Source organism: Pocillopora verrucosa, chromosome 11, assembly GCF_036669915.1.
Source record: "Pocillopora verrucosa isolate sample1 chromosome 11, ASM3666991v2, whole genome shotgun sequence".
Lineage (NCBI taxonomy): Eukaryota > Metazoa > Cnidaria > Anthozoa > Scleractinia > Pocilloporidae > Pocillopora > Pocillopora verrucosa.
The window spans coordinates 17,230,458-17,254,867 of record NC_089322.1 but is presented as its reverse complement, the minus strand read 5'-3'; the positions used below and the strand labels follow the sequence as shown (position 1 = coordinate 17,254,867).

Here is a 24,410-nt window from a genome sequence, read left to right as displayed (position 1 = left end):
CTTTCAAAGTGCGATTGATTTTACAAGTGCTTGTCCTTAGGAATTGACGTCGAAGGATATGATATGATATGCTTGATCTAAAGACAGGCTCAGACATAAACCTGTTTCCCATCGCTCTCGGTCTTAGTTCTTTTGGATCCCCCTTAGGTCAATGAACAGCGCTTTTAAAACAAGCACTTGTGTTATCAAAAATTCTCGTTTCAAATCTTTTCGAGAGAAACAACATTTTATAGTTTTAAAAAATACTTTCTTATGTCATTCTCCCGGTATGAGTGACAAACGACTTGCGTGACAAGAGTGGCGTCATTTCCGTTAGATATCATTTCCTCTTGTGAAACTTCTAGATAGAATCAATTGTTTTTCAGTTGCAGTTCACTGCTTTTTTCCCCTCATATTAGAGCCTGTGGTTTTAAGGTAAGTAAGAAAGTACGTCGCTATGCTTCGCTGTCATCATAACGTCGATGATGACAGAATCTGAGCAAGTGTGGATTTCGCAACATTGCATGGTTCGATGAGAACGAGCGCGATATTGACATTGAAGTCTTATAATAAGGAAATTAGTCAGGGAATTTATTTTTCGACTGACAGTTTTATGCTTGAATCACAATTTGTGCTACACGGGTTTTCTCCCGCAAATGATTTCAAATCATTCGATCAAAAATTATATCTGAAACATCACAATCATTGAATTCGGGTCACCAGACAAGTGGACCTCCTTATGGAAGAGAGGGGAATGGTGTGAATAATGCGACACCATATGGGATGGGAGGTGTATCAATTCCAAGAGGTCTCTCTTTTCAATCAAGGAGGGAGGGGGTGGGGGGGGGGGTTCTTGTCTTGGTATCGAACGGATCGCCAAATCGTATTGTAAGACAAAATAATTAGTCAGTTTTAAATGGTAGGGAACCCCACCTTGACCTTACTTCTCACATGATCAAAATGTCAATTCTTCTGCATTGTCTGCCATGTAGTTCTTATAATTTTAGCTCTGAGAATTTGCTTTTGAATCAATCGTTATTCTCTGATTGACACAATTACTTCATGTCATCGCTTTTATTAACGATCGAGAGGAGAAACCTGCTTTTGGTTACTTCTGATAGAGAGATGGTTCGAAGACTAATTATTTTAACCCTTTTAATCCCAAGATCTCATTAGTAATTCTCCTTACTGACTTCCACACAGTTCTTATGATGTTAGTTCCGAGAATTTGGTTTTGGATCAACTGATAATCTCGTAATTGATATTTTCCTCTGTTCTCATCACTCTTCTGCATCATATTGTATTGATATTGTAAGGAGAAGATCTGTCTTGGTCACTCATGGGATTTAAAGGGTTGACAGAGAAGCAGCGGAGCGCTTAGAAGTGTAGGGGGGGGGGGGGCTCATCCTGTGTGCTAAGCCAAGTACATGCCCCTACTCAATCTTTAATGTCTCCTTTTGGAACATGGGCCGGAGCTGTTCAAATGGAAAAAAATTCTTACCACATTTGATTTCGCTAAAAAACGATCAAAATGAATATTTGCCGAACGGGGGTGGAGTGGATTGGCGGGGGGCTTAGCTTCCCAAATTTTCGTTTGGAGGGGCTTTTCAATACTTTCTATCTCATTCTCATTTGCAGATCGCGGATTAATCATGTCAGCAATTAGAAAAAAGTTCGTCATCGTTGGTGACGGTTTATGCGGGAAAACCTGTCTTTTGATGACCTTCTCTGCCGGGAAATTCCCTGAAGGTTATAAACCTCGAACAGTTGAAAATGACGTTTTTAACCTCAACGTTGATGGCACGACAGTCGAGCTTGAGTTTTGCGACACTGTGGGAGAAGATGATTTCGACGTCGTTCGACCTCTGGCTTATCCCAACACAGATGTTATCGTGATGTGCTTTTCCATTGATCGACCAGAGAGTTTGGAGAGTATCGCTAAAAAATGGACACCTGAATTGAGGCAGCACTGTCCTAAAGCACCGATAATTTTGGTTGGGAACAAGAAAGATCTGAGACATGACCAAAGGATTGAAGAAATGTTATCGAATTTAAACCAATCTCCTGTAACAAGCGAACAGGGGCGCGAGATGTGTGAACGAATCAAGGGAAATATTTACCTAGAATGTTCTTCTAAAGCTTTGGAAGGAGTTCGAGATGTATTTGAAACGGCTGCAATAGCCGCTCTTTTGAAGAATCGTGATCGTAAGAGATGTTGTATATTCTAAAATCATCAAGAAGCCTCAGATTCTTTAACTTCTTTGATCTCATAAGTAATTCTCCCTTCAAGCCACAAGACATATCTTAAAAGATTAGTTAGGAGAGTTTGAAGTTAAAGATGACTGGTACCCAGAAATTTCCTTCCCATGGCCGTGTCCCTGGTGTAGAATAAAGAATGTATTCAATTTTGAATTGTTGTTATGCCCATCTGAATATTATTATATAAAAAGTAAAAATTATTATTGTTATTGAATTAAGACTGTTTATTTTCTACAATTTCTAGTAACATCAATATCAGTACTGAAATTTACACTTTTGTCTGATAAAAATATATCTTATATGAAAAAATCTTATTCTGCCCCCGAGGAATCTTATCTTGTAAACTTTGATGAAAAAAAAAACCCGTCGTCAACAAACCTATCGAGGACAACAAAAACGTCTAAAAATACGATTTTTAAATCCTTTTCATTGACTTTGAATTTGGCCAAGAGAAGCTACCAACAATATTATGTTAATTTTTCGAACAAAATATAATTTTTGTCGTTTACCAATATTAGATTGCTTGGAGTTAAAAGATTACGTTTCTTTAATAGACCTCACCAGACACAAAACAGCCATTGTGGAAAAAATGTAAATAGTGTGAATCAAATGACCGGGAAATTAGAGATTTTTTTTTCCTCGTTATGTTTACTTGTAGACACAAACATGACAACCATGCATTTGTTTTTAAAACGTTTCAGCGCGTTATGACTTTGAAATTAAACTCGGCCCTTGGGCCCCAAAGCTGAGAGAGGTTTTAAATATTTCGGATATTTCACATTTAGTTATAGTATACCACACTTAAGCCACGGTCGAGGGTTGTATAACTTAGTTTTCAGTGTAGCCTTGGCGGCCGTTTCAAACACATCTCTTACTCCCTCTCTCGTTATTGCAGAACACTCCTTGTAAGCATAAGCTTTGATCCTTTCAAACATTGCTCTTCCCTCTTCGCTAGTTACAGGCGCTTGTTTGAACTTGGACAAATCGTTCTTTACGTTTTTATCGTGTCTCAAGTCTATCTTGTTACCGACTAAAATAAGAGGAACCCTTTGGCCACAGAAGTGCCTTACTTCAGGAGCCCATTTTTCGAGGACGTTTGCTAAGCTGTCAGGACTATCAATGGAGAAGCACATCAAGACCACATCAGTGTCAGGATAAGACAAAGGTCGCAGTCTGTCATAAGCCTCTTGTCCAGCGGTATCCCATAAAGCTAACTCTACCATTTCGCCGTTAACCTCAATGTCAGAGACATCAGTCTCGAAAACGGTTGGAACGTAAAACTCGGGAAACTTGTCTGTAGAGAACACAGACAGGAGGCTTGTTTTTCCACATGCACCATCTCCAACAACTACTAGTTTTCTTCTTATGGGCGACATGGGGGCTGCTGCTTTTCAACCTGTGCAACAAAGAGACTGAATGAAAGTGATCCTCACAGTAATGTGCACTACTTGGGCAGTAGTGAAAATAAGGCTTGAAATAAATTCAGGCCTGTACGGGATTTGAAACCATGACCTCTGCTAGAGGAAGAAAGAAAACATCTGATTGGTATCTCTCCCTTCCTGCTAGTATACACTTCGTTAGCCTTATAAAAAGTCACCCTCAATCTCACGTATAGTTTTTTCCTCGCCATCAGTTTGCGCAACAATGTTTTGAGAAAGCAATCAAGGAAACGTTCCATTTTCTTCACTTTTTACTTGTGAGGGTCTCAAAAAGTTATCTTGTTTAATAGCAAGAATAGAAGACTGAAGTCGAAAATATCATTGACTCTCTGATTGATGAACTCAACGTAATTTACAATCAGATAAAGAAAACACAAGTGATTATTCCATTCTAGAAAAAAGGGAAAAAACTTGGCATGGATGTCAACTTACCTTTATCAATCAAAGCAACAGGGCTCTCCTTACAGAGACGGTTCTGCTTGAGGATGCACTGCTTAATGAACGTTGTAGGCCGAACGTAAGACTTTTTCATATAAGTAACACTGTTCATTAAGCCTCAAATTTATTCTTTCATAGCGGTGTGGTTATTAATGGCAACTGACGTATCACTTACGTTAGATCTTGAGGAAAATCCCTAGGGTTTTATACCTTCCTCCGATTGGTAGAAGGTATCGTTCATCGTTTACCCATGAGTATAACCAATCTAACATTGTAACAAAGCTTCTGATTCGACAAACATTTGGGCTAAAAATAGCTAGAGATATAATCCTGACCGGAAAACGAAAACGGTCGCATTTACATTTACCCTTTTGGGACGATGACATCGATTGAATGTAGATGCGCTGCGTATGAAGAGCAAGAGTTAAGATTTCTTGATAGGTAATAGATGAAAAAATGTACATGTTTCTTTAGGAGACCGTTGAAATTTTATTTCAAACAAAATCCTCTACAGGGTTATTTAGTACTATCTGAGTTGATAACGTATATAGGCCACTACAAAGAGTTAAAAGCTGACGTTTCGAGCGTCAGCTTTTTAACTCTTTACGGTGGCCAATTTACGTTATCAACTCAGTTGATAATACTAAATTACCGTGTCATACTCTCCCACCGATGCAGCGCCACAGTTTTCTGAGAAACTTACCCCCAAAATCTTTGACAGTTGAGCATCTTAAGATTGCGTTACTTATGATACCGTGACTATGGATTGACGAGCTTTCGCCATTCACGCGTCATTTCCGGTTGCTCAACCTTCCCTTTTGTTAAGGCTTTCATCATACACTCTTTTGGTATAACACTATTAATCCCTATCAACTTCTTTTTCCGCGTTCGACACAGGAGAACGTATACTCTTCGCGGGTTCAATTATGGCCTGGATTTTATTACGCCGAGTCAAAAATACCCATTCCTGAGCTGGCACGAAGCCACTTTACTACTGCATAATTATCAGGTTAGTATAACAAGAGTCAAACAAGTATTAAAGCGGTCACCCACTGATCGCTTAATGGCTCCACAGAAAAGGGGTGATTTAAGAAACGATAAAAACACCATTTAATGCCACAATTGACCACTTAATGTACAAAAACCCACTCAAAAATACTTCTTACTTTTAGTAGAGAGATGAACATGGATTAAATTTTATTTGCAAGATTAGTCTTCGTTTTATTTGAGCAATTCTGCCCTAATTGTTGGTTCAGTACAGGTGAAACACAATACAAAAAGGCCGTTGGGACTCAGTTAAGGGTGACCACGACCACTTAACCCGTTACAGCCTAACATCAGTATGCATATTCTCCATACTGTTCTCTATACATTTCCCAAGAAGACAAGGAGAATTTGTTTACTCATCCAGAACTTCATTAGTTGGTGATCATTTTCTTTCTTCTTGTGACCTTAATGTGCCACGGGAGGGGTGAATTGTAGGGAGAAATCAGATGCTGGTCACTCTTAGGGGCTGAAAGGTTGACAGGGGTGACCGCTTATTAGGGAAGAAAATTACAGTGGTTTACAGGTAACAAATTCGGGACTTTGGCAACCGGCTGCTTAATGCAGCTTCGACTGTAAACAGCGGTTTCAAAGACTAACTCAGATTGATGACAAAATGTTGTTTACAGTAACTATGTGAGCAATCCTTGTTCAACGTCCATCAAAATCAGGCGTAGCTAGCGAGTCACACTGAATTACGTAAACTAGATCTTGCATTTCAAGTATTCTTCTCCGAAATATCGATTCTTTACAAAGTGAAAGTTCTAGTCCTGGCCGGGGCAACGCGTTGTGCCCTTGAGACGTGCGGGAAAAAAAATGGGAGCTCCGGATTTAGGCTTGGCTAAATCTATTTATTACTCCAACATAAACCGACCAGTTACATGTTCGAAAGCCACGAAAATATAACTGACAACCCCAAGTGCGCATATTATTATTAGATCATTAGTAGCGCACTCATTGAGATTTGTTCATGTAATGCGTGCGTATGTTCTCCAGTTATATATATGGCCCGGTAATTTATGCCTGTATACTTCCAATAGTGTTTCGTCACACTTTCCTTGGTCATGAATTCGGCTCGGGATTAGGCCGAAATGAGGGCAAGAAGGATAATTTCCAGGAAGATCGCGTACCGTATCAACTTTGACAACAATAACTTTCTTCACTAATGAACGGATTTACTTTCAAGAGCTAGTTACGATGGAATCCGAATTCCTGTTCTTTTACGCCGAATTCACGATAAGAGGGGCTCTTAGATTATAAGTAATAGCGTATTATTTAGTGCAAGTATTTTGTAATGTTACTGAGTAGACTTCCATCATTTTAATCAGAGATATCAATTAATCAAACCTGTAAAACCAAGCTATCATGTTTTGGCTGACTAGCTTGCAAAATACATTATTTCCATTTTCTTTGGCTACATATGAAGAGCCTAGAGTAAAGAAGAATGTTATGTCTAAAAAAATTGTTCACTAATTTCTATTACGCACGACGCAACGATGCACGACGCAAGAGTAGAGCGTTGGCTTCTCTTCTCTACTTTTTTTTTCCCGCAACCTCGGTACTGGTTGCCCTCGTTGTCATGGTTTTCTTTAAGTACCCAAAGAAGCTCGATCAAGGCGGTTACAAAGCCTTTTTCCTCTGCACCAGTGTATTTAAACACCTGTTTAGACTCATAAAAGAAAAAAAAACATTATTTAATTGCTTTCTGTTTAATGACGAGGATGCAATCGAGCTTTTGCCACGCACGATTGCTTTTGCATAGGGCGGTCTCGTGACTACAATGCACAAACTGCATGATTGACACCTAGTTATGTTGCTCCTTCATGCTAGTTAGTATAAATTGGACGTCTTCAATTCACAGTCTGTCAACCGCCAAGAGCCCTGCACTTAACCTCTTAGTGTACTAAGGTCACTGTTATAATCACAAAATATTTCGCGTACAGCCATGGGTCTGAAATTTGTTCTTTTAGTTTTACTGGACCTCACTGCTCTCTTATTTAACTCGGAAATGCTGTGGTGTTGCTACCGTAACAAAATGATGTCCAAGTTTCTCAAAAAAAGCAGAGCGTTGTGTATCATCCAAGGCATATGCCAGCTTACCATTCTCGCTACAGCCTCAGTTCAAGCCGTAATGGATTGCTACATCGATGATCAACGCTCAAATTCGTGTCAGATCCTCAAATTGGTTTTACTCTCTACAATGTTCCTACATGTGTACAATTTAATGGCGATTTTAACCATGTATTTTGGCCGAATTCTTCCGTGTGACACACGCAAGCAAAATACTTCATTTAAATTGTATGCCGCACTTTCCATGGGATTCATCGAATCAGTTGTTCTGTTATGGTTTAATATTTTACCTCCAATGAACTACTCTGAAGTATCTGTAAAGGTTCTGTTCGTTGTGACTTTGATGTTGTTCTTCATCACTGTTTCAAGAAATGGCCCAAGCGATAAAATGGACCAAGCGGAACCACTGATTACAAAAAGACGTGTTTTCATTGTCATAGGCTTGCTGCTGTGCTTATTTCTCGTTTACCGCGACGAGTCATCATCATTGCTCTGGGATTTTGAAGAATCCGAAGTTGCCAAAGAAGTGCTTTTCATCTTCACCCCGAAATTTATCTTTGGAGTTATTCTACCTGTAACATTCTGCGATTTGATCGAATTTAGAGCAAAAGAGGAGATTACAACAAAAACTTTTATAATATAGAGGGAGTTAATTCTTAAGATAACCTCAGAAGTTGCCTTTCATTTTTTTTTTTCCATTTCAAATATCCTAAATTTGGACAAACACGTGTGTTGAATACTTAAAATATGCATTCACTTGAAAACTGTCTCCGTAATGAAGAATTTCACAGGTACCAGCCATTTTGCAGAATAACATGTCACTGGATAAGAAAAGCGTCCATTGTGTTATGCCTTGTTCTTCAAAGCCTTCCGACACAAGTAAATGAGGTGGACTAAAGTGGTAGGGTATTCTGCAGTTGCTCTAAAAAACATGGCTTTTTATTTCACGAAACTCAGCTGGCGATCGCGTGATATAGGCCTTCAAACTTCACTCTGTAGAGTTTGTCAAATTTCACGAATGACGAATACTGTGTTAGTTGTACTAATGCCTACTCGCGTGTTAATGATATTTCTTGAAAATAAGAAAGCAAATAAACACGCATATAAATACGAGAAGTATATAAGAATTTGGAAGCTAATACATTGCTACATGTTTCACAAGTGTATATTTTGGATATTCCTGTATCATAACCCTCACGCACTGTCACTTCTTTACTTGTTTTGAGAAATGTGGCAATCGTAGTTGTCACAGAAACAATAGTGAATAAAATCAAAATAAAATGTAGGTAGATTTAAACTTTTATTAAAACAAGCTTGAATGCGCCGAACCATTCCTTAAATTTTTACAGATCAAAGTTTCACACGACACAAACGATGGAGGGCGGGTAAAATGGCCTCTTTGTCTTTCTTTGTGCAGTAATAACAGAACCGATCATCGTGAAATGATAAAGGCGATAGGCAAATTATTCTGTTTAAAGTCTCAACCAATACATAGAGCCTCGAATTCTGTTGTATTCATGAAGCTGTTCGATGGGACCTTAACGAAAAAAAAGATAAGAATAAAGATTGAGCTTACGTTGTTACGAGAATTGGTGTTCATGTTGATTCTGGTGATTAAATTGACTAATAATTAAAAACGGTTGAGTTTGTCACGCAAATCGGCGAAGAAGTTAATTCGTATGAATACATTAACCCTTCAACTCCCAAGATCTGATTGTTAATTCTCCCCTCAAGCTGCTACTCATTTCCTCACAAATTAATTAAGAGAATTTGGTGTATGATCAAGATAACAACTTCTAATTGATAAGTTCGAGTATTCTCACTACTTGTTTACATGTTAATCACCTCTGGGAATTAAAGGGTTAACTAATTGATAAACCGGGTAAAATATGTCACGCAAATTGGCGTGTACCAAATTTCCTCGAATAAGTCCCCGGGTGCCTATTCACTTATTTAAAATTTGGGTTTCAAGGAAGGCCGCTTTTGGAAAGAGAGTGTTTCATCAAGGGGGCCGGTTATTGACAAACTATTGGCCCGTACAGATTCTGCTGTAGTTGAGGCTTTTTAGGATTACAATGAAAACGTGTTTCTGTTGTCACATAACTTAAAACCTTAAAAGGTTTTAAGTTATGTGACAACAGAAACACGTTTTCATTGTAATCCTACAGGTTTTCCTCGTATCCATGATCGCGAGGGGCGCTTATTTTACTTTAAGAGAGGGTGGTTACTTATTCGGGGGAGGGCACTGATTAGAGCGTGGACGCTTAATCCAGGAAATACGGTTTGTCGATAAACATGAAAAAATGAGTCAGCAAATTGACGTGTACGTCGATTCTAATAGCTTATGACGATGTCCCTATCTTTATTCGTGTGTTTCTTCTATTAAAAACTAATTCTAACTCATCATTACAGAATTAAGGTAATAATTGAGTGATGCAATACCTAACCAGAACAATGCTGCAGCCTACAACAGGTTCAAGTGTTTCTTACCCCGTTTTAAATCATTGCTTTTCGAAACTAAACTAAACTAGACTGGACGAGACTAGACAAGAAAAAAAAGAAATCAAACAAAACAAAACAAAACTAAACTAAACTGTACTATACTATACTAAAAAAAAAAACAAAACAAAGGAAGAAAACCTGAAAAACGATAAATCTTGATATGCCGATTCAATTTAAAAATAGTGAAATGATAAAACAAAAAAAAAAACAAAAAAAAAAAAGAGAGCAGATATTAGGTTATTTTTTCTTAGAGATTTGTGGAGAGAGCGCCTGAATGAAGCGCTTGCAGTATTATAAAATTTGATTTCGAAAGTGACACTTTCATATCAGTCTCCCAAAGTATTTGCGACAATTTGTAAAATAGGAGGAAAATTTTCTTACCAACACCAACCACGGCCGGGCAGCGATCGTAGATATATTTTGTGGCAATATCCCTCACCATCTTGGCGTCAACCATCTACAAAAAGAAGTTAATGCAGATGTAAATCAGCAGCAGTAAAATGAAATCTGTAAATTAAATTTTGACCAGCAGTAGATGAACAAGTAAATAAATGGTCATTGCAGATGGGCTGCGTGAAGATTTTCTCACGGGAACGACGACCCATCAAAATTTTCCTCGCTCTCGACGTGGAGCTTCGTCGCTCAGTTGGTAGGGGCGCCCACCTAAGGAGGCCTGGGTTCGGAACTTGTCGAAGCTCAATTTTTGTTTTCAGCTGAGAAGATCACTTTTTCACTTGTATTTACAAACCGGCACAATCTCCAATTCCTGCAGGACGCCGACGGGTCCTCATGATAAACTTTACTTTTAAGAAAGCACCCTCTTCCTAATAACACGTCTCTTAGCTTGTGATCATTTCTTTTATTCTCATGACCCTTACATTTAATTCAAGACTGGTACTGTACGGAGAAATTAGAAGCCAATCACTCTTAGGGGCAAAGGGAAATCCAATGATGAACTCACCTCAATTCGTTTGTCGAGCTCAGGGAGGGGAATACGGCGGCCATATGTCAGCATTTGTCTGTGGAATCAACCATAACAATATAATTTAAGTTTAAATTTACGTAAGCTACACAATACTCTCGCTACAGTATAACCGAAAAAACAAAACGAAAATTAAACATAAATGACTAACCGTCCGATGTCCTCGCAAATCGGAGTCGATCCTATGGAAAGAAAGAAAACTTGTTTAAAAAAAAACAAACAAAAACCCTACATAACTTTAATCCTTTTCTTTCCGCCTTACTATGTTTTTAAAGAGAAATACACGAACAAGGATTTATCTCGGGCAGTAAAGGCAACGTTAACACCAGCGCGTCACACGAGGTTACAACTCGGATGCAACTGGCAAATTGTCCACGAAACTACCATTGTGTGAAAAGAGTTAAACATGAATGTGTTGTTATTATACCGAAGGCATTTTTCAATTATTTTGTTTCTTCTTCACTAAGGAAAAAAAACAACAAAACATACCATCTAGCTGCATTAGAATGTTGGTCTTCAGCAGATTTTTGGCACGAGCCACCTCATGGTCGGTCACACTTGTACAGATACGCATCCTAAACACAGCGAAAATCAGCACAATAAAAACCAAATTTTTTAGTAATACAATGGAATTTTGTCACGAACGTAGAAAACCAAGACATTTTTATCCCTCGTGAGGATTAAAGACCCACACAGTTCCAGTTTTTCGGTTGTTATAAAAGCACATTTCCTACAGCACGAAGGACAGGAAAAATGAATCCTTCAGCAAGGCGTAAGAATTCGAACCCCAGATCTTAAGATTTCGCAATATGCTTGTCTACCAACCAAGGTACAGAGAACTTGACGATGAGCTCAGATTGGTTAAAAGGGACCTGAACAGATGATGGTAAGTCATAGATTTTGTTAGTCTCATGAAAAACACTTATAAACCACGAACACATGATGTGGTCTGTCTGTGGTATCTATATTAAAGGTGGGTGTCATAGGGGTGATAGTAGCTGCTGTTGACAACAAGCCCCGTTTGTCGTTATTTTTCGAGCAGGTAACATTGCCCTTAGATACTTTCTACTGACTTTCATTTTTTCCCGAGAGGACGACGTAAAGGCTTACCATTCTTTTTGAATACAATACGTTGTATCATCAATCTTCATTCTATCAGCAACAAAGTAAACACCCCTGGAATAAAGAACAGAACGTATCTAACAATGCAGACAGTTACTTGGATACTCAAACGTCAAAAGGGGTCAAGGAGGGGGTGGGGGTGGGTAGGGTGGGGAAGTTACAGCACTAACCAGAGTCCAGTGTCTGTGTAACATGTGTTGAATGACATGAAGCTGTGAGCCAAGTTATACTCCACCATATCCTGGAAAAAAAAAACAAAAAAAGAATCAAAACAAATAGGGTTTTAGCCACTTATTGGTTTTCACTAACATTCAGTTTTCAGTGCAATGCTTGTCAAAATAACAGAGTTTTTCAAACTATACAACATCAATGCATTATTAAATGGATGTATACTGGAAATTGTTTGATTTCTCTCAAAATTCTTTGTCGAATATAACAAGAATGATATTTAGATCATAGTTGCCATCTTACCTGGGCAAGTTTGCTGCTGATGTTTCTACCAGCACTAAATGATCTATCCCAGCTACCAATCAACTACATTAAAAAAGAAAAAAACAGAGGAAACTTTCTAAATGGAAAAAAGATGTACAAGAGAAATGGAGACAAGGACTTGTCATTGATATATTTCTTACAATTCTTCAGTAAATTATTTTTTGCATTGCAATTTCTTTATTAGCAACTGCGGGCGATCTCAAGAAATCATAATGACAATTCATTCAGATTTATGCTTTTCTTTTGGAGAAAAAATGTAAAAAATTTTAACTCACCTTACCTTGTACTTTTCCCAAAAAGCAAATTACATCAAAACTGAGTATTGATTACAATTTTATCACAATATTAGGAATGACACAGTTAAACATGTTCAAGTACAACCTACCATATTGGCAACCATCAGGCCAAAGTAGTCAGGATGAGTCCAGCCACATCCCTCAACGGCGAGAGCTACATGGGCCAATGGCATGTCATCATCACGGACACGAATCTATCATTCAAAAATCTTCATTAATAATTGTATATCAATAACAATTTTTAACCTACATGTGTTAAAAATGATAATAAAGTTGCTGGCAACTAGAATATTGCTAGTCCCCAGAAGCATTGAACTTAAAGCTATGTAAATGATCTTTTAAGTGAACTAGCACTTCACAAAGGAGCATTTTTCATTTGTCTTTTCACTTCACTTAAAAGGGTGATTGTTAATGAGTAGAGAAACTGGCTTTTTTTGCATATACAACTGCAGAAAGAAATTTACAAATCACACTTTTCTGGCCACTTAATTGATCCATCTAGTAATTAAAACAAATCTGTTTAATGAGCACTTGCCACCTGTGTGAAAAAAGTTTATTTTGGACCATTTTTGGGTCTAGGTGGTAAGTTGCTAAAGAAACTGCAGTGCTGCATTGCTTGGGGGGTATTACTAGAAAATTTAGTTTTATCTACTATAAAAAGTTTCTAAAGCTGATGTTTTGAGGATTAGCCCTTTATCAGAGCAGAGATACATTGTCAACTCAGTGGATAAAACCATATCTAATTGTGCCTGATAAAGTCAACTTACCTCACTGCCTGTGTACCTGCATGGGTTGACCACATCTTGTGATTCATAGGTTGATCTTAAACCGCTGAAATTTTGTTCTGCAAGCTTGACCAGAGCATCATGATCCACACCTAGACCAAGACAAATTCACAGTGAAGAGAAGACAAACAGCTCACAAGACTGCCTCTTTTTATAAATTCACTTCCCCAGACTGAATCAGTGAAAAAAGTATACTGTAAGGAAGAAAGAATTTACCTCCAGCTGCCGCAAGAACCATTCTTGGAGCACTATAGTGTTTGCTGATATATTCTACAAGATCATCACGGGTTATAGTCCTAGAAAATGAGCAAAAAACGTTAACATTACTCTTTCAACACTTAAATCAAAATGAACTCAAACACACCAACATGTTAAAAAGTATCTTTAGTATTAATCCTTTAACCCACAAGAGTGACAGGCTTCCAATTTTTCCTCACAGTATTCCCCTTGAACAAAATGTTGAGGTCATGAGAATAAAGGAAATGATCATTAATTTAGGAATCTCCTGAAAGTCAAACAAACTCTCTGCCTCGGTAACAGAGGAAAGGTCTCGTAAGCGTATATACTGTTACAGTAATGACTATAACATTCCTTCATGTAGCAGGCAGTCTGCTTGTTTAATTTTTTTGTTTTTATTAATCCTTGGTGATGTTACACTTGTTATCTATCTGATTAATCATTCCTTTATTATTTCACAACCCTGACATAATATTACAAAGCATCACTTTCAATTACCTTTTCCCTCTACAATTTGCTAACATCAATCAACAAAAAATATGCCTGTTACTGACATCACAACTCTAAACAGATCTACTAACAACAGCCTTCTTTATTCACGTCTATAGGCAGGTAAAATAACATTAAAACTATAACAAACACCACGAAACAGAGAAGAGGGTGTGCTTGCTGTTGTAATTTCTTTTGTTTGGATTTGACCCTTTACACCCTAATTTCAATATGCATATTCTTCATACTGTTATATATACATTTATAAAGTGCTGACAAGGAGAATTTATTTAACAATCAAGAGCTTCTTTAGCTGCTGATCACTGCCATTAGTCTTGTGCTTTAAATGTGTGATCCAGGGGTGATATTGTACAGTGAAATAAGATACTTGTCACTCTTAGAGGGTAAAGGGTCAATAAACTAAATTGAGTTTCCTTACTTGACATTATGAGTTGGCCCAAGAATTGTTCTTCCAAGTGGGGTGCCCTGATAGGCTGTGGCATGGAGATGATCAAACACCACTTCTTCTAACTGGGTGTCAACTTCCTGCATTTCACGCAGAATCACGCCTCTCTCTCTTTCAATTTCAGCCTCACCCAAAGTTGAATTCTGAATAATGTCAGCCAGGATGTCCACAGCTGAAAAATTTCATGTACGCTTGATTACATTTGCATGTAGAAGTTAGAATTTTGAAAAAAATAAAATTCATGTTAAAAAGATTTCAAACTAGTTTAATTTGCTTTCTCCTTTGTTCAAGATACTGTACATTAACCCCATCAATCTGCCATTTTCATTACTGCGTGCATTTCTGGACACAACTGGAACAGACGAGTATGCAAATCTACCTGGTTTTATTTGTAATTTAATTAAGCTACAGCCTTAGATCACAAGATTAGTGACAGATATAAGTTTAAATGATCTTTATTCACTTAGGATTTCTGAAAATAAGAATTCTAATAAGGTGCTAGGCATAATTTAGAATCTTCAAAGCTAATGAAATCAGTCAAATTCTTTCACTTCTAGTGAGAGATCTTAAAAAAATTTTCTTGCACAATATCCCTACAACTACAGACAAAAAGATGAGATAAAGGAAAGAAACATGAACAAGATAGAACAACAGTACAGATCAGCAAATACAGCTCTCATACATGTTGTAAAACACTTCACCTTTAGGAATGTCTTGGCTAAAGACCTTGGCATAATACACAGTCTGTTCACGAGAAGTGTAGGCATTCAAATGAGCTCCCATGTTCTCTACCTCCAGCTCAAGATCCATCTGTGAGCGATTCTTTGTACCCTGAGAGCCCAATAAAAAAATAAATAAATAAATAAAAAAAAAAAGACTTATAGTCTAAGAAATCTTCCATGTCATAAGGGGTCCCATGATTGTAAAAAATATAACTATCTCTTTGTATTAGGGCTGGTGAGACTGTCCAGATTTTTGCTTAAACAGGAAGTCCCAAGAAATATTTATTTAGAAGTGTGATGTCTTAATGATCTTAATGATGATTATGATAATGAGGCTGGTAATTTTTTCCAATGGTAGACAACTTTTAATTAGTTTCTTCAAAAAATATCAATCCACAAAAACAACAGCAGAAAACATGATAAAGGACTGAGAAATGAAACAGGTTGCAAATTAGATCTGAGGAGAAAAGGAAGGAAGGACAAACCTTAAATGCCATGTGTTCCAAAAAATGTGCTACTCCATTGTTTTTTTCTGTTTCAAATCTACTACCAGCATCTATCCACAAACCCACCTATGAAAATGACATCAAATGTTTAAATTTCCTTCTATTATACATACAAAATCATTGTGACCAGTAAATTAACTAAACATGGTAGCTAATCCTTGTATTATTAACCAAGGAAGGAATAATTATGTTAATGTCCATGTGGTAAGAATGTAAAACTCCAGAATCAGCTACACAAGATAAAAGATGACTGATCTAAATGGCAATGCTACTGCATGTTTGTTCAGAACCACATGTGGGTAAAGGAGGTAAGCTGATGAGAGCCTTGCCCTTTGTTATGGTCATGCATTGGATAATAAAACTTTTTTCCAAAACCTCTAATAGTGGTTATCACAAAATTCTTCAGTTCATGATCCTTGAAACTTCCAAGGATCTACATGCAGGATAAATTTCAAATTCAAGACTGTCAATTTACACTTGATTGTCACTATTCAGTACATCAGGAAGGAACAAATGAAGTTTTTCTACACCTAATTCAAATTACCTAGGATTAATCTTGAGTCCTTCAAATACAACTTAAATCTCTGCAAGGTTACATGTCTACTAACAAGTTCTATACAAAAAAATTATCCACATACTGTGGCTGTTGAAAGCCCTGAGTCTTCAGTAGCAACCCTCAAACCATTGGCAAGTGTGGTAACTTTAGTCTCAGGTACATTGTACAAAGACTGTTGGAGTAGAAAGAAATAAGATCAATTATGCTGATGGAAGGAACTTCCCTTAGCAAATAATCAAATGGACATAGAGTAAACTCTGACATACAATTTATGAATACTTCCAAAAATTATAGAGCACTATCATAAAATCTGGCTGAGGCTCAAAACATTGCCAAGATGATTGATACAAATTGCAAATAAACCTATGTCCTGAACAGAATGATGAAAAAAACTTTTAATCTCCCAGTGGACTTAGGACCCACATTTGAGGAAACAATTATATTTCAATAATTAACTTATTTAAGTTGATAAAAAAAACTGAGTTCTAACACCCATTCAATACCATGAATCACCAAAAAAATATATATATCTAAACAAGCAATTCCTTCTCATACAGAAAGATTACTAGAAGAAAAATAGAAAAATTTGATTAATTAATATCAAAATTCTCAGAACTGAAATTATAATAACAGCCTGTACTGCAGTATTGAGAATTCACCTTTAAATCTGTGGGGGTTGGAGGAGAGGGGGGAGGGGGGTGGAGGGGTTGAAAGTGACGAGCACCACAGATTCAGTAGACAAACAGGATAACCCTCTTAGTGAGGGCTGTGTTCAAAGGATGGATGAATGGGGTTTCCAGTTCGCACATTACTTCCTAGAAGATTATACTTAGTTAGTTAAGTAAATTACAAACTCGTTCTCGGGGGAAAATTGTTTCGGTTTAGTCTAATTTAAAGGTCAGTCAGATAGGCAGGACATACGGATTTACATGTACAGACTCAAACTTTGCTGTATTTCAGTGTAATGTTTAGGAAATAGCACCTTCTTCTCTACGGAAATGACACATACAAGGATTAAATCACTGATAAATGTTTTTTATCAAAGAAATGATCACTCACCTGTTCATATGATAGAGCTGTTGATCCGTACCTCTTACAGGCCAATATGCCGGTTTTACCCTGCAAAAGTACAAACAAATTTGAAACTTTTTAAAGCAAAGAAGGAAGTTTTATCCCTTTAAAACCAGAAGTAATCCATAAATATAACTATTTTCATATAAATAACATACTTTTGGCGTTAAAGAAAGAAGATTCGTTAATCTACCGGCATTTTTCAACCCATGACGAAAGGCGATTGGGGACGCCATGTTGAATCGTAGCGAAGAGTACAGATCTGATAGGGAGAGGTATGGGTATGAAATTATTCTGAGCATATATTTTCTTGGTGAAACGCTGACACTCCAGTTGACGGGCTCTAGGAAACTTGCACACTCATAGTTAATAAGCTCCTTTGGACTGAAATTTTCACGAAAAATTTGTTGGTTCTACCACGATTTGCGCTGCTTTGTGTAAATTTCACTCTTTGAATACTGTAAGTACCTAGAATCATGAAGACATGAGACTGGCATTGCTTCATTTTGTTCTAAAAAAAGCTAACCTCGACTATGTTGTTTGACAGTTTAGAATTAAGAAACCTCGTGGCCTTGATACTTAATATCAAGAATCATTTGAAGAATTGATAATGTTTCTCACAAGATCAGAGTACGACAGGTTAGTGTACTTCCTTAATTACGTCGAAAATGGCCACAGGATTGTTTGAGGGAAAATTAAATTTTATGTAGATATCTACAGACGAAGGTGTCTGAGATACTCAATTGACTAGGTGTATTAGAGTATATGGTTCGAATCTTTAAATTAAAGCTTGATCGTGTTTGAATGCGATCGTTCGTGTGAGAGTAATCCTGAAAAGATGTGTTCTTGATTTCAACGATTGGTGTTTCACCAAAGTGAGCAAAAGTCTGCATGTGAATCCACCGGTGTTCTGGAAAAGTACAATGTACGTGTTGGTCACTCCAACAGCAAGAATACTTTACATGACTGACGCTACTCAGACAATATTATTGTAGACTGTTTCACATTTGTATTTTTTAAGCTACACATGGTTTGGGGAATGGTATCAAGGAAAAACTATGGGTTTCACAAAATTCTCATCTGATTTTGTAATCATGTCAGCTGTTGAATTGCAATCTTTGAGATAAGTGTAGAACTCTTGCATTCTTTTCAAAGTTCACAAGTTCTGAGAAATTTTTACTTGTTGCTAAGGGTATAGAGTTAGAATAGCTAGGAATTATTCATTGTTAGTAACAAAAGGTCTTAGTATAATTGTTGCTCTTTGAAAATTTAGCTGATGTATTGCAATAACAGAAGCAAAAGAGCGACTAGGAACCCTAAAACCACCTGTAATTCATTGTACCTTTTAACACCTTGAATGAAGGGCTTATAATTATGAGTAGATAAGCAGTAAAAATTGATAAGTCTCAATCTCTAACTTTTCAAACATTGGTCTGTCTCTTGAGAATATGAGATTTTACCATTTGCCAGCTCATATATGCAAAGGGGTAAGAGGCAATAAATACTGTTAATGTAAATATTTTTTTTTAGAGGTGTCAACACCTTTTCACCAGAGGGTCGTCTCTTTCAAGTGGAATATGCAATAGAAGCCATAAAAGTAAGCCATGACCTTTTTACACCCAGATATCAGTATCCATATTCTCCATGCTGTTCTCTATACATTTCTTAGGGTGCTGACAAGGAGAATTTGTTTAACTATCAGTAAGCTCTTTACCTGGAAATCATCAATTCTATTTTTATCAACTTAATGTTTGATTTAGTAGAGATTCTGCATTGAGAAATTAGATGTTATTTACTCTTAGGGGTTGAAAGATTAATTCTGTCTGTCAGCCTGTCTATCTGTCTAACTGATTGACTGTATGTCTACAAGCCAACCAGCTGATCATTCAAAATTTATCTATTTTTTGTCAGTCAATTTGTCAATAGGAAGCTTAAAGCTTTTCTTTTTGAATATACAGCTTGGATCAACTGCTATTGGGATACAGACATCAGAGGGTGTTGTGCTTGCTGTGGAAAAACGAATCACTTCCCCACTAATGGAACCAACCAGTGTTGAAAAAATTGTGGAAATTGACAGTCATATAGGTAATTAAAATTAGATTCACAGCATCTGCTACAACATTCAGAGAATAAAAATTCAGTTCACATGTATTTTTATTCAGAAGCCTTACACTATCTTTTTCCAGTATGGTCATGAAATATGAATGCGAGTCTATCATTCTAAATATCCCAGTCAGCTAGACAGATTTCTCCTGCCTGCAATAAGTATAGGTAACAACATGATTTCAAGTACAATTTGGTGTTAATAAGCACAAGTACATTTTTTCAAAGACAAGAATTGCAGAAGCCAGTAGGGCAAGTGTAATTTGTAGTCTTTGAAAGATTTACAAATGCCTATTTAAACCAAATTGTACTCAAAATCATGTTGTTACTTGTTAATAATTTACTTGAAAAACACATCTCAAAAAGTCAAGAAGTATAAAATTTTGGCAGCGTGTGGATGCTTAGTGTGCACACGCTGCCAAAATTTTACAATCCTTTACACCTCAAGATTATTTGTACTTGTGTTATAACTTTGCGCACGTGTTACATGAAAAACGCATTTGTTTATAGTCAATCTGGCGCATATAATTTTTTCATGTGTATTATTAAGTTTGATTATTCGATGCAGGCAAATGATTGATGATGATATGCTGCATGACCTGTTATGCCATAACTGCAAACTGCAAACTTGTGGGAGAGGGCCAAAACTTTGTTCTACTGCAAGATAGGATGGAATATTTTTAAAAGAGTTTTTGTTAAATGATTTTTCTCCTATTTTTCTTCATTTTAGATATAACATACAAATTATTTACTTCTGTCTTCATTCGTAGGTTGTGCTATGAGTGGGCTAATTGCTGATTCCAGAACAATGGTGGACAAAGCAAGAGTGGAAGCACAGGTAAACTGAGTCATTTGGGGAAAGGGTTTGTTATAGAAAGACATAAAATTTGAGATTGGTGATTGATATGTGCAATTAGGACTTCACAATGTAATTGTGATGATTATACATTATTTTGAAAAAGGCTTCTTGATAAGTATTCAGCATGGAATGATGTGATGGCTTGAAATTATGAATTACATGTAGATTCAGGCAAAAAAGGGAGGCACAAGTTTATCATTATATTTATATGGGTGGCAGCCATCCCTAATTCAAGATGAGAAAGGGTCCTGTTTCAGTAACCTTGCCCTTAAGATAAGAGTGCCAACCTTACTGACCAGTGTGTTAAGCTTATCTGAAGTGTTGGTTCCTACAGGGTATCTGTAAACAGTGTAATAAGAGGTACTACAGGCGGTAAATGTGACCAGTTAATGCCTGAAAAGGAGAACACTGTGTAAAGGGATGGCTATTAAATTGTCTTATTCCATGGCCTTCAAACCTATAAGTTACAGAAATATAGCATATCCTTTGGTCGTTGAGGGCAAATGGATTTCTCTTTTATATGAATTACCTTGTGTGCTGATTTGTGTGCTAGGAAAGTCCCTTTTGGTAATTTTCCTTATTATTACATGTGAATGTTGTTGTTTTTTTTATAATTATTGTAGAATCACTGGTTCACATACAATGAGAAGATGAGTGTGGAAAGTGTCACACAAGCTGTATCAAACCTTGCTCTTGAGTTTGGAGATGATGATGCCAGAGAAGGAGCAATGGTAAGGAAGCCTACTCACCTCTCTTAGAGTCAAACAATTTTATCGCATGCCTTTATAAGTGAGTGAAGCTCCATGATCAATGATGTAGTGTGTATGGGTCTTCCACTGCAACCAAATAAATCTATGATAGGAAATGCTTGCAAGACAGTGAGTGCTTCTGTAGCTACATGTAGTAACTCCAGCAACAAAGCAATGATTGACTGCTCTAGGCACCATTTATACCTCCTCAATTCATGGTACATCAAGGGAAGGGAAGTATGATAATGATGATGAGCATGTGACAATTTTCTCATAAACTTTCCAATAAGGAAGAAGAGAAAACTTCTGTTTCGCAGGATAAAGACAAAGTCTGCACTGTTTTGAAATACCTTGACCATAAGAAATGAAATACTCTGCTCAAACTACACTTAGGGATGCTTCTCCATCTTATGAATTGTACTAAATTTCATTTGACTAGCATATAAAGTAAATTAAACTAATTTTTTTCTTTCTCCAGAGTCGTCCATTTGGTGTAGCTTTGCTGTTTGGAGGAGTAGATGCCAAAGGCCCTCAACTGTAAGAGTTTTAACCTTTTACACCTTAATTTCAGTATGAATATTCTCCATACTGTCCTCTATACATTTCCTATTGTAGTTTTAAGGAGAATTTGCCTAACAATCAAGAACTTCTTGAGTTTGTAATATTTTCCATATTTCTCATAGCATTAATGTTTGACTCAGATGTTGGGAGAAATTAGATTCTTATCACTTGTAATGGTGAAATGGTTAAACAAAACCTGATTTGGTCATTTCCTTAATCATCAACAACTGGTTAATTTTTTCAGGGTACACACATGCACAATTTTCATCCTTGTTCAGAATTTATCAACTGCTACGGAAGATGAGAAGGAAAATTCTGACAGATTTACTTGATTCAATTGATGCTCAATGATAAAGCATCATGAGTACTAATGGAGAGACCATAGACTCAACCAAGAAAGTTTCCAAGTATTCTCTGGTCACTAAATAGGGAAGTTCATCCTTAAAGAAATCATTTTCCTTGTACTCTTCCCTCTTCCTTTTATCAGTGGGGTGACACAGGCTAGTCAAATTTTAAGAATAATCAGAACTTACCATTATAATTATAATTATTATTCTCTTTTTTTTTATAGTTATCACTTGGACCCCTCTGGAACGTTTTTCCAATATGATGCAAAAGCCATAGGTACAAACTGAATAAAAGTTGAAGATATGTCAATAATATTTATATGATGAACCTAATTATGCACATATTTTGATTGGTCCTCACCTATGGTCAGTTGGAAGACAAATGCATAAATGACTTCACCATTAACAAAATTTTGGTTTTTTTTTTTCACCTGAAACAATTGAAATGGATTCTATGTTGCCATGATTCTGTTCAGTTACAGATCACATAAGATATCAAAATGTGGTACAAACAACAGTAACACACCTGTCTTCCCCTCATGTGTCACTTTGGTGTTTTTATCACATTTTGATGTCGTCTGTGATCTGTTACTGAACAAATACATACACATATCAACATGGATTGTATCTAATAAATATATCTTCCACTGGCTAAGAGTGAATTGGAGATTCTCTAATCATTTGGTGTATCACCAGATTTATATCAGGGTAATCTGGTATTATCAACTGAGTTGATAAAATTGGCCACCATAAAGGCAGGGCGTGAAATTGCGGCTAATACAGGCGCCAATGCGACTAAATTTTTCACTTTGGCGACCAAATCCTGAATGTTAGTCGTCAAATTGGCGACTAGAACGTTTCATCATAACCTTACCAAGAGATATGGTGAATTAAAAAGATTTGTTTCCAAAACGTAGCACATGCATCTCGATCGATAACTAGACGCCATCTTGGATTTAGATGAGCCTGAACATTGTAAATCATCCATCCTAGTGTCCACTTTGTAGCACGTTAAAGATCTTTTCCCTAACTTAATTTTGGAGGGTCTATCTAGAACGCTGACAGCGTAAAGAAAGATTTTGTTTGTCTTTGAAAATGGCGACCAACTTTTTTTGAATTGGCTACCACTTTGAAGAATTTAGGAGCCAAGTGGCTATCAGAAAAAAAAGTTAATTTCACGCCCTGAAAGGGTTTCAAAGCTGATGTTTCAAGCATCAACCCTTTGTCAGAGCAAATGGTGAAGAGCATCTGACAAAGGGCTGGCACTTGAAACATCAGCTTTGAAACTCTTTACGGTGGCCAATTTATGTTATCAACTCAGTTGATAATACCTAATTACCCTGTTATACTCTCCCACTGATGCAGCACCACAGTTTCTGTAGAAACTTACCCCTTTATCACCACATTTAGTTTATCTCATAATCTGGATTATTTAATCACAGGTTCTGGGTCAGAAGGAGCACAACAAGCTCTAGAAGAAGTTTATGACAAGGTAAAAAATTTTAAAATGTCTCAACAGGCCGTAAATTCTTTGATTATCACTGACAGTGGTTATTATCAAACTTGTTGTTGGTGTACTACTGGCTTTGCATAACTAACTTGTAGAGAAGTAAATCTTAAAATTTCCTGGTTTGCTTTGTACAGTCTCATATGTTTTTTTTTTTTGGTATCTTGTTGCAGTCCATGACACTGAGAGGAGCTTGTAAATCAGCTCTAACAATACTCAAACAAGTTATGGAGGAAAAACTCAATGCTACAAATGTAGAGGTTAGATATTTTGATGTTCTAATGTAGCAAATTTAATTAGTGGGAAGTGGCAAGGATTTGGTGATTGATTGATTGTTTTAAAGGTTTCTTGATTTCAAGAGTTAATGTTTGAATAAATGAATGGAATAATGGATGGATGAATAAATAAATGAGAACAGGAAAGAGGAAAGTGGCTGGTGGACTGACCGACTTGCTGACATACTTTCCACACAATACAGCTTTACAAGGCCATTGTGATGATTAGACTTGCACAGCTAACACTAATTTGTTGTTTACAGCTTGGAACCTCAACACCAGACAGAAAATTCCGGATGTTTACTAAAGAGGAGATTGAGACACTTGTACAAGAAATAAAATAACTGCAACTTCAAGCCAATGAAAAATTACTTTGTTTAGGTCACCCAGTACTCTCTGGCACTTAGTGTTTGTTCATAATAAAGTGGATTGGTGTTAATATAAATGGTCTGAATTGTTGTTTCAAATTGGGAGAAAGGGGTGTTTATAGAACGACAGGCTTCCTTGAACTGACTTGTGAATGTAGCAGACTGTCACACATGAGCAAGAAGTCA

The 24,410-nt window shown here is 36.8% G+C and overlaps 4 protein-coding genes across 4 annotated transcripts; 2 read left to right on the top strand and 2 right to left on the bottom strand.

Annotated features, from left to right (window-relative positions):
• The first annotated feature begins 337 nt into the window (after positions 1–337).
• Positions 338–2,399, top strand: LOC131781525 (ras-like GTP-binding protein RHO). Its single transcript, XM_059098194.2, has 2 exons — positions 338–414; positions 1,618–2,399. Exon 2 carries the CDS (start codon positions 1,632–1,634, stop codon positions 2,205–2,207), a length of 576 nt encoding a protein of 191 aa, XP_058954177.2. The 5' UTR covers positions 338–414; positions 1,618–1,631; the 3' UTR covers positions 2,208–2,399.
• A 307-nt stretch (positions 2,400–2,706) lies between these two features.
• On the bottom strand, positions 2,707–4,238 carry LOC131781526 (ras-like GTP-binding protein RHO). The gene is made up of 2 exons (XM_066174477.1): positions 4,110–4,238; positions 2,707–3,634 (listed from the first exon to the last, which is right to left on the bottom strand). Exon 2 carries the CDS (start codon positions 3,612–3,614, stop codon positions 3,024–3,026), a length of 591 nt encoding a protein of 196 aa, XP_066030574.1. The 5' UTR covers positions 3,615–3,634; positions 4,110–4,238; the 3' UTR covers positions 2,707–3,023.
• A 4,278-nt stretch (positions 4,239–8,516) lies between these two features.
• On the bottom strand, positions 8,517–17,712 carry LOC131781496 (mitochondrial-processing peptidase subunit beta). Its single transcript, XM_059098159.2, has 17 exons — positions 17,614–17,712; positions 17,444–17,503; positions 16,467–16,556; positions 15,808–15,894; positions 15,302–15,431; positions 14,574–14,772; positions 13,625–13,704; positions 13,391–13,500; positions 12,713–12,817; positions 12,307–12,369; positions 12,006–12,076; positions 11,824–11,889; positions 11,203–11,288; positions 10,865–10,895; positions 10,693–10,750; positions 10,113–10,188; positions 8,517–8,766 (listed from the first exon to the last, which is right to left on the bottom strand). The coding sequence occupies exons 1-17, from the start codon at positions 17,689–17,691 to the stop codon at positions 8,702–8,704; spliced, it is 1,455 nt and encodes a 484-aa protein (XP_058954142.1). The 5' UTR covers positions 17,692–17,712; the 3' UTR covers positions 8,517–8,701.
• A 69-nt stretch (positions 17,713–17,781) lies between these two features.
• Positions 17,782–24,301, top strand: LOC131781501 (proteasome subunit alpha type-5). The gene is made up of 11 exons (XM_059098164.2): positions 17,782–17,915; positions 18,003–18,094; positions 18,986–19,052; positions 19,414–19,540; positions 20,329–20,396; positions 21,041–21,148; positions 21,645–21,703; positions 22,299–22,351; positions 23,517–23,566; positions 23,755–23,841; positions 24,120–24,301. The coding sequence occupies exons 2-11, from the start codon at positions 18,066–18,068 to the stop codon at positions 24,198–24,200; spliced, it is 729 nt and encodes a 242-aa protein (XP_058954147.1). The 5' UTR covers positions 17,782–17,915; positions 18,003–18,065; the 3' UTR covers positions 24,201–24,301.
• The last annotated feature ends 109 nt before the right edge of the window (positions 24,302–24,410 follow it).